Source organism: Drosophila virilis, chromosome X (genome assembly GCF_030788295.1).
Source record: "Drosophila virilis strain 15010-1051.87 chromosome X, Dvir_AGI_RSII-ME, whole genome shotgun sequence".
Lineage (NCBI taxonomy): Eukaryota > Metazoa > Arthropoda > Insecta > Diptera > Drosophilidae > Drosophila > Drosophila virilis.
In genome coordinates, this window is record NC_091543.1 from 25,320,730 (window position 1) to 25,331,441 (window position 10,712).

The 10,712-nt window shown below is 36.7% G+C and overlaps 1 protein-coding gene across 2 annotated transcripts in view; it reads left to right on the forward strand.

The window, feature by feature from the left end:
- The window catches only part of shakB (shaking B), a 55,142-nt gene extending 47,040 nt beyond the window's left edge, over nt 1-8,102 (forward strand). For both annotated transcript variants that reach the window (XM_015170986.3, XM_002055187.4), the window contains 5 exons: nt 4,281-4,435; nt 4,495-4,559; nt 6,049-6,215; nt 6,295-6,473; nt 6,540-8,102. In XM_015170986.3, the coding sequence (XP_015026472.1) occupies nt 4,281-4,435; nt 4,495-4,559; nt 6,049-6,215; nt 6,295-6,473; nt 6,540-6,732 (759 nt within the window). In that variant the 3' untranslated portion in view covers nt 6,733-8,102. The remainder of the gene's footprint in view (nt 1-4,280; nt 4,436-4,494; nt 4,560-6,048; nt 6,216-6,294; nt 6,474-6,539) is intronic.
- The last annotated feature ends 2,610 nt before the right edge of the window (nt 8,103-10,712 follow it).

Below are 10,712 nucleotides of genomic sequence, written 5' to 3' on the forward strand. Positions count from 1 at the left end.
TTTTGTATTTCTCCATTGTCTTTATTCACAAGATATACAAGCTTGTGCACTACATTTAAATTTAATTGATACCTTAAGGCCCATTAAATTTAAATGTATTCCAAAAGAGAAGTTAATAAAGAAATGATGGTTTCCAAAAATAAAAATTTTATATTTAAGGCTTCTAATGCATTTAAAATAATAATTTTAATTACTTAAGTCGAGAGACTTACTTTGTCACAAGAATAATAGATCGTTAAATATGTCACTGTTCCCCCTGTCGACTCTGCCCACCACACATACCAAGGGGTTGGGGGTTGGGGGTTGGGGTTTGTCGGTCCGTCGAGTAGCCAGTCCAAGCTGAGTTGTGGCGAGGGGCGCTGAACGATTACACAATGATATATCTTCCCGCTAACAATGTACAAATATTAAATGTATATTTTTACCACACTTTTGTCACAGTTGTGGGTGTGTTTGTATCTGTGTGTGTGACTGTGACTGTGTGTGTGACTGTGTGTGTGTGTGTGGCAGAGGGGGCAGAGCCTCGCTGGGCTCGTTGCTTTTCTCGGTTAGTGTCACATCGGCGATTATAGACGTCGCCGTCATAGTCACCCAAATAACTATAAATACATTTATTATGGTATTCTCCCCGCTTAATGACGCGTGAACGGCGTTTCTATAATTTACACATTTTCCATTCTGCTTAATTTGTGGATTTATTAATAAAGACGACGGGTGCGACGGATGCGACCTGAAATCGAATGGATGCAGTTTTTAAAGCATTAAAGCATCTACATGCATATATAACAACAACAACAATAACAATAAGTGTATACATGCATGCATGTATATGTATGTGTGCATAAATAATAAAAGTCAACGATCATAAATGCCACGAGAAAACAAGCAAAGCTATAAATCTGTGGACAACAACTACTTATGTATATAGAACTACCCAGAACACCTGGAATTAACATAGTTAACTTTCTATATCCCAAAATAGCTAGATATATATATATATATATACAGATAGACAGATAGATAGATAGGTCGGTCGTTACAATTATATACACATGTTTGTGATCTCAGGACCCTGATGCAGGGATCATAATTGATTGCGAGTGGGTGGTGGGGATCGAGCGGCAACCATCATCTGCTGATCCAACAATTGATCGCGCTCGCTAATGGCCTGGCCATTAAGTTGGACAATGCAGCTATAAAATTTAAAAGCAAAATTGCCTGCAGTAGGCAAGCATGTTCACGATCTCGCTTTCCCCTCCCGTTGCCTTTCCGTGCCCATTTCCCTGATTCTTTTCTTTCATTTCCAATTCCAATTCGATTTCGATTCCGTCCCCGATCGGTTCATATCGATCAAGCGCTCCCCTCAAATATGTCAAAAATTGAAATTTCTTTTTTTTTTAATTTGTTTTTGCCTAGCTGGATATTTATTGAAAAGGCACAGACAAACATAAAAGTGAACAAATAATAATTCTGGCCAAATGCCAGCGCACAGAAACAAAAATCTGGCCCGAACGGAAAAGCAGAGTGCGGAGCGGAGATCCGATACGAATCTGCGTAGCTATGCTGCGTTGGGATGGAATGGATTGGCGTTGGGGATGGGGTTGAGTTGGGGAAGGGGTTGGGGCTGGTTTGGATTGGTTTGTTTCGAAGTTCGTGTGCGCTGGGAGACGGGTTGGCAGCGTGACGCCAACGTCGGCTGGACTCCCCACCAGAGTTGCACGGACATGTGTTTATATTTGACTTATGTGCTTTTATTTTTATTCACGCCATCCGGGAGTGGGGAGCTAACACGGAACCGGGATCAGGCAACATACAACCGGCAACTGGCAACTGGCAACAGGCGCACTCGCCATTTGCCTCCAGTTTCCACAGATCTTGCCTTAGCCGAGCAGACAGCCCGCCCACATGCTGGAGCTGAGTATGACTGTTTGTGCTTGGGCTCGTCAATGGCCACAATGCGTTTCAATTACTTTGCCTAATTGAAAATGCAAAATTTCCTTTAATTTTACATGGTAATTTTCACCACTTCTTATAGCTTCATTGCTTTGCGCACCTTGTGATCAGGTTAAATACAATGCAATTGATTTCATTGCTTAAGTGTCAGTCAACTTTTACAACAAATATGTCACAATTAGCACTATTGTTAGGAAATCTTTTAAGATTTTCGTGTTATTTCTCTATTCCCTTGTTGCTTGCATAACTGCAACATTTAATCAACATAAGACCATCATATCATATAGCTGCGTGTCCACGGACCATATTTTCGTAGATCTTACATGGATTTCAATCAGGTGCTTTATTAGTTTTTAAAGACGAAAAATTGATCAGAATAAGTGATTGTGACCTTTTTAATTGATTTTACATAAACGTTTAATTTATTTCAATCGGCTAGGGTTACATTTTGAAACAGCTTAAACAAGCACAGCAAAAAGAAATTGTTTTGTTCACAGCGGAAAAGGCTAGATTTGTTGCCTTTTTGCTGTTTTCTTCATAGATTTTGTATAAGAAATACACTTATTCAATGATTGAACTTTCTTGTTAGATGTTCTTTTCAAAGCTGAGCATACATTAAATAATATTTTGCTATTAGTTTTGCCACGTTTGCGCCACTGTGCGTCTTTTGTGTTGGACGCGCCGACTTTGGTGCATTTTCTTTCGCTGGCTGCGGCTGTTGGTATTTACTTCATTTTGCTTTGATTGCAGTTGCATTTATGCGATATTTTTATGGCAATTTGAACGCTTGCCAAATTGCTTTTCAGACACACGCATATGCGTCCCGCTACGCAGCCCCGCAGCCCCAGTCAGTGCTCCACTCCCCTAGCGGAAAGCCCTTTTGCCCGGGCACCCACAAGGATTTTGGATGATGTTCTGATTATTACTGTTGCATGTCGTCGGGCCAAGCCAATTTGCAACTTGAGCAGTAACCAGGGGGCTAAAGAGAGATGGCGAGAGGAAAACAAATAGAAATATGCCCCCGATGAGGGCCAAGCAATAAGGGAAATACTTGCTGTGGCTCGCATAAGGCAAAAACCAAATCAAACGCATCATTTGACTTCCGGCAAGGCGTTGCAAGCTGTGAGCCCATCACTTGTCCATTTGTTTTGGTTCTTCTTTTGTGCTTCCTATTGTTGCTTTTGTTGTTTTCGTTGTTGTTTTCTTGCCGTCATAAGGCGATACAATGTGCCGCAGATGTTGCCCAGCCATAAAATGTTGCGGCGACGCCAATTTCGATTTTAAAGTCGTATTGTTGCAACAGATGCAAAATTCAAATGCTGCCATGACCGTGCCCGTCATGACGTTGACGTTCGGGTTCTATAGACTTATATAGTTATTTTAGCATTTACCAACACCGACACCCAAATGCCAAATGAAAATGGAAAATGCAAAAACGACGCCTGACAGACGGGCAATGGAACAGACGTAAGATTGGCGCGGACAGCCGCCATTTGGGCAACCGTCTAAACATACTGAACTCTCACCTCAATGGGCATTAGAATGTCACGTCCACTAAGCCATTGTCTCCCTGAGCAGTCTGGGATTAGCACCTGCCCACATCGAGCTGGGCAAACCGCAGCGCGTTGCGGCCGCCAAAGTAAACATTTGCACAATTTAGTGTTAAATTTACGATACAAGTTATTATTAATATGTCATCAGAGCGTACATAAATACCAAATGTCCGACAAGAGATCCATTTAATTGGGCAAGATCATAGCCGTTGCCGCAGTCTGTTTCTTCATCAACAATATTTTGTATCTCTGTGTCTCTCGCATGTCGCATATGTGTCTTTTGTTGCTTATACTTTCGCTAATGGATCACAGCTAATTGTTTTGATGACATGTCTATAAATACTTACATATAAATATCTACGTCTGTCTGTTCGTCTGTCTATCTGCTTGTCTAAGTATCGAAATCAGCAAATAATATAACTATAGGAATGCATGGGAGCACTCATCTAGGAAGGTCATCCAAAGGCAATCTTAAGCATATAATACCTTTGGCATTGTTAACTGGAATTACGCGCCTGGGATTCTCTATGGCGTATGCCTAAGAAAACAGCTGGCGATTGTCACTTGTCAAATTTAAGCGCTTTTACGACAATTCCAATGCGTCAGACGCCTACACAAAGGCAACAACTCACCTTTACAGAACTAATGCCTATATACATATATATTTATATATCTGTACACATATGTATCTCTGTCTCTATCTCTATCTCTGCGTTTCTCACCGATTCTTCTTTCTCTCTATTTACTTATTTTTTTTTTGTGTTTTTTTTGCAGGCAATCTTATTTTACACACCAAGATGGCTGTGGAAGTCTTGGGAGGGTGGCAAAATTCATGCGCTCATCATGGACTTAGATATAGGCATTTGTTCCGAAGCCGAGAAAAAACAAAAAAAGAAATTACTTTTAGATTATTTATGGGAAAATTTAAGGTAAGCAAATGCCCACTTTCTACTTTATGGTCCATTATAATCAAAATTTCTCATTTTAGATATCACAATTGGTGGGCGTACAGATACTACGTGTGTGAACTGCTCGCCCTAATAAATGTGATAGGTGAGTAACAGCCACATTATCATTATCATTTATTATCATTTTTATGCATAATCCATAATCCATCATCCATCATCCATCATCCATCTGCATCATCTGCTTGCTCATGATCATTATGAGGTGCAGCTGCAGAGAACTGTTCCAGTTTGCACAATCCAATAAACAAATTTGAGGTTAACTATACACGATATCTTTAGTATACGCCAAACTCATGCCATGCACACACAATACAGAATACATACATATATGCTCGAATAGAGCTTTCTTTATTCATTCACTCATTTTCCGAGGAAAATCAATGACGAATTTTTATCGACTGACCGTAGCCGCAGGCCGCATCAAAATAAACAAATTTTCCTTATTGCTGCGGATTCCTGGTTTCTTTTTTTTTCTGACAACGTGCGCCACGTGCGCTACAATCGGAAATCTAACAAAATAATTAACTGTCAGAATACATAAGAAATAGAGAAATAAACAATTATAAAATACACCAATACCATATGCACATGCACAAGTATGCGTATTAACAAATAGTCAGAGTTCAGACTAATTGAATGTTGACGGCTGATGAGTTTACAAGAAACGCTTTTTGCGTTGGGGAATATGGGGGAATGTATCCCATTTAACAAAGTTAAATTTATAGTTTGCATTTTTTAAAGTTTAAAATATATACATATAAGTATATTTATATGTATATGTATATGTATATGTACATAAATACGTATGTGTTCGACAAACTATCGAATCAATTCAATCTATTCTTATGGGGTGAGGATGCCGAGTATAATAGATTTGATTCGATTCATTTTGTTATGTTTTATTTGGACTTATCGATACCTTATGAGAAAATCGATTGCGAGAAAATCGACACAAAACATATGGGACTAAATCGATATTGAGAAAGTTGATATTCTGATAGATCTCTGTTTGGGATTTTATAGATTTTAAGTTTTATTCGGCTTAGAAATTGTATAATTTGTTTAAGAAAATGTTATCAAGTAAATGGAAATTTGTTTTGAAATTATCGTCTTATCGATAACCGACAGAGTATCGATAAATTAGGCTAAAATCGATTAAGCGATTTCGTGAACATTATTTTTTGATTTTGGAACACAAACGGAATCAAATCAACAAATGATGGATTATTAAATTTTGTAATTGTTTCCCCTGAATATTCAATTAGCCGGGAGCCGGAAAGGTGAACCCATTCATATTCTATAATTGCCTGACATCACATTGTTTGATTGTTAACAATAACAGATATCTCTGAGTTCATACTCATACTCATACTCAGACTCATTTTCACACTCACACTTACACACACACAGACGGCAAGTTGGAGGCAGCAATAAACCCATAAATTACACCCGCCAATTTACTTTATAAACACTGTCTACATATCGCATACTACATATTATCGTCGGCCAAACTTTTACTTATACATATGTGTAAATATATATTTCTGTGTGTATATGTCGTTCTTGTTGCATAGGTCAAATGTTTCTTATGAATCGATTTTTCGATGGCGAATTTATGACATTTGGCTTGGATGTGATAGATTATATGGAGACCGATCAGGAAGATCGCATGGATCCGATGATTTACATATTTCCCAGAATGACCAAATGTACATTTTTTAAATATGGTTCAAGTGGGGAGGTGAGTGATTGCTCCAAATGAGTGATAATATATATATATATACTATTTAAATATATATTTTTGTGGCTCTTTGGTTTAGGTGGAAAAACACGACGCCATTTGCATTTTACCATTAAATGTTGTTAATGAGAAAATTTACATTTTCCTTTGGTTTTGGTTTATATTATTAACGTTACTCACATTATTAACGCTAATATACAGGGTGGTTATTATATTCTCGCCTCGAATGAGGGTCTATTTATTTCGAATGCGATTTAGGTGAGTCCACATACGAATAATGCACTTAGCCCTTTCTAACACTGTTTTTTCTATTCGATTTTTCAGGTTAGTGCGTCGTGACGCTATTGAAATAATCGTTCGTCGTTCCAAGATGGGCGATTGGTTTTTGTTGTATTTATTAGGTGAAAATATAGATACAGTTATATTTCGTGATGTTGTACAGGATTTAGCAAATCGTTTAGGACATAACCAACACCACAGGGTGCCTGGATTAAAAGGTGAAATACAGGATGCATGATATTGGGAGTATTAGAAACAATACAAAATGCAATATGTCGTCTCTATATAAAAACAACAACATCAACATTCAACTACTTAGTACAACAACAACAGCAGCAGCAACCGCTTCATAAGTTCAAAATAAAACTCAAAAAAAAAACGTATCTTACAAATACAACCAAAAAAACTATCGTCAATGCTAACACATCGAAGTCATTTTCAATCAACAAGAGAGTAAAGCACAGAGGCACCTCAATACCGATAACGATACCGATAACGACAAAGATAACGACAAAGATAACGATAAAGATAAAGATCAACATTAAGATAAAGATAAAGATAATGATAAGATATCAATAGACCCAACCACACAACGAATGAAAGCGGACTAAGCCGAACCAGAACTAACATAAAGGTCAAAAGTAAAGGAAACGAATCAACCAACAAAAGAAAAACTCAACAACGAACATTAAAGGCAGATCGAAAAGATGATAATATTGATAGGAATTATTAACAATCACGAGCAGCAGCAGCGGGAAACGGAGTTTGGGTGCAGCTGCAGCTAGTCAGCTCAGCCAGCGCCCAAGGACATCGCAAGCAGTTGCACGTGGCGCCTGCAACTGTGGGCATGCCCCATGGATTCAAGTCAAAAAGTTATAAAAATAGAAGTTGCCCAGGGACAAGGACAAAGTGTGTGCAAGAACCAACAAGGAAAGAACAACACAAAGACAAAAGAAACGAAAGGAAAAGAATGGAAAGGAAAGCAGAGGAAACAACGCTCTCTCTCTCTCTCTCACACACACACACACACACACACACACACACACACACACACACACACACACACACACACACACACACACACACACACACACACACACATACAAACACACACTCTTAACAAACATAAATAGAAACTTCACAGCACACCAACATCGCACACACCATTTACGCGGAATTACTCATACGCCCCCGTAGACGCCATCACATCGCACACTCAACCTGCTCCTCACTTTGCTTGTCATGCAGCAACATAACAAACACCAACGAAGTCGAGACGACGCCCGCGAATATAATTGCATTTCTGTATTAACAACCAACAAAACAAGAACAACATTAGCAGCAGCAGCGGCAACAACAACTGCAGCTGCAATCACTCGAAAGCATCACGAACAGCAGCAACAACAACAACAACAACAACACCATCAGCTGCAACTGTTTCAAGCATAGAAAGAGAAAGGTAGCTAAAAGGCTCGTCTCTCGTCTAGTAGAAAAAAAATATAAGTGAATATAAAAAACAAAAAAAAAACAACAAAAAAAATTAAAATAGAACGAGTTAAGCGAAAGAAAAGAATAAAAAGATGCAAAAAAGCAGGAAAAAAAAAACAAAAGTTAGTTTAAATTCAATTCAATTAAATCACTTATTAAAACAAAACAAAAATGATATCTTGAAGTGTTCATGTATTCGAATGTAGGTTAACTAAGTACAGCATATTAATAATTCTAAATATAAAACCTACTCATATATACATACAAATGCGTATATGGTATGCGTATACATATATATATATATATATAAATATAAACAATTTTTTTTTTTATAATTCTAAGCATTTGTATTACCCGCTAAAAGAAAAAAACAGAACAAAAATTATATAAAAATTAAAACGAAACAAAAAAAAAACACAAAACAAACAATACAAATACAAAAAACCAAAAGGAAAACCAATTTTGTATACAAGAACAAAAAATGATACCAAACTAAATGTAAAGAACAACAAAATATCAATAAATATCAGCGACAGTTTAGTAAATGGAGAAAATGAAATACAAACTACAAGAAATACGCATAAATACCACAAAAACAATGAGAACAAATACTAAACAAAAATACCAAAAAAAAAAAAAAACCTTAAATGCCGAGGATACTTACATTTACATAAATACATACATACATACATACATACATGCATACATAGTAAATTAGGTCAAACTGTAGCGCGCATCATTATATAACCAAACAACCATAAGCATTATAATAGTAAAAATACTACGAACAAAAGGCAAGCACACACACAAACACATTCATGACGCGTATTTTTAATTAATCAGACATGTGCAAGCATATATTGAAAACAGAAACGGAAATGGAAACGGAAACGGAAGTCAATTTCCGTATTATTATTAATCATCATTGTTAAGCCGCAAGTGTGGAATTTTTAAGCGAGCTCATCAGCATTAATAGCATAAATCAATTAAATTAATAACGAAAAAAAATAAAATTGAGGAAATTAGAGAAAAAAAGTACCAGGAAAAAACATAGTTCATAATATTCCCCAATTGCTATAATTACAAATTACACATAACGCATATTATTGTACGCTATAGACAAACAAGCAACATAAATTAAAGTATTTGTCACAAATTGATTGCATAGTATTGAAGTCACACACTCACCCACACACACATACACACACACAACCAATCACCTGTTAATATTTTTGTTCATTATTTGTTTGTTGTAATTCACATTGGCATTGCAGCTGTTGGAGCAGTGCTGAAGACCGAGCTGCCAATTGTAGAAGAACCATTGATGAATCTCAGAAGAACTGAATATCTTGCTGGGTATATACACTTAAGACATACATGAATCATCTGCAGCGGGTACAATCTCTCGAATACACTTGTGTACGCTTAGAACTTCTTATTCACATCGAATATCGAATTGACCACATCATGTGCTACAAATTGTAATATCCGTCCAGAAAACTTTTTGAAGCGCCACTTTGTTTCTAGGGTTCCATTAAACGATCCGTTAAAAGACTTATCCTCAGCCAGCTCTAATGTAAATCGTTTTCGTTTTTTCTCATCCCCAAGAAACATCCATAAGAAACAAATAAAATACTCAATATTAACTGAAAAAGGACCAAACAAGTCGCAAACGCATCAAAAGTTTTCTATTTGAGTTGGAGCAAACATAACCGGACTGCCATATTCGTGGCCACTTTATTAATCCTATCTCTCTCTCCCTCTCTCTCTCACTCCCTCTCTATCTCTCTCCTACTCTCTCTCTCTCTCTCTCTCTCTATTCGTCTCCTACTTTACGTGTGACTCGGTTGCTCTATCCCACTCTGTTGCACACACTTTTCTCATAAGGACGACTAAGGACGTATCAGACACAGCCAAAGAAGCCAAGCCAATGAGCAAATATCACTGCCAGCTAAATAGTTCTAGAGTTATATACTTATGTAGACATTTATAACAAATACTCGTATACCCTGTAGTAGGAAGGGCAGCTCCAACTCAGCCGCAATGCCAATGTTACAAATCGAAAAACACTATCGGCCATTCAGAACCTAGACTTGGTCTCTCAACAGGCATCGTCTGCAGAGTCGTTCAGACCACACAGAATAAACAACACACGAATAAAGAAAAACAGAAAGAAAATCTTTGTTTTTAGTGCATAATTATTTTTGTTATATTTTCGTTTTAATAGTAATTTTGATTCTCTCACTACAGCATATTCAAAGACGCATTAGATTTTAGCCAAGATGGTTTGAAGATAATACAAGTAATTGGAAAACAAAATAAACATAATTTCTAGGTCGCTATACAACTTAATAGAGAAAAACAATAATTATAACAATAACGATAACAAGTAATTTAAGCGTAATTTTTTTTTAACTGCTTATAGCCAAATATGTGTAAGGCTAAGATCTAGTTTAAAGGAAAACAAAATATTACGACAGTACAGGTCTAGAGAGAAACTAAGAGAAGGATTAAACAAAAAATTAGCTTGTTCGTGTTTTTTTTTTTCTCAAGCCAAGTAAAGCGAGAAAATAAGTAATAAAATTGAATTTAAACTGAAATCTATGCAACACAAAAGAATAATATATAAACCATGAAAAAACATATATTAGAATATACAGATTTATGATGCTATATATATATATATACGTACACATACGTATATATATATATACGTACATATATCCGTAA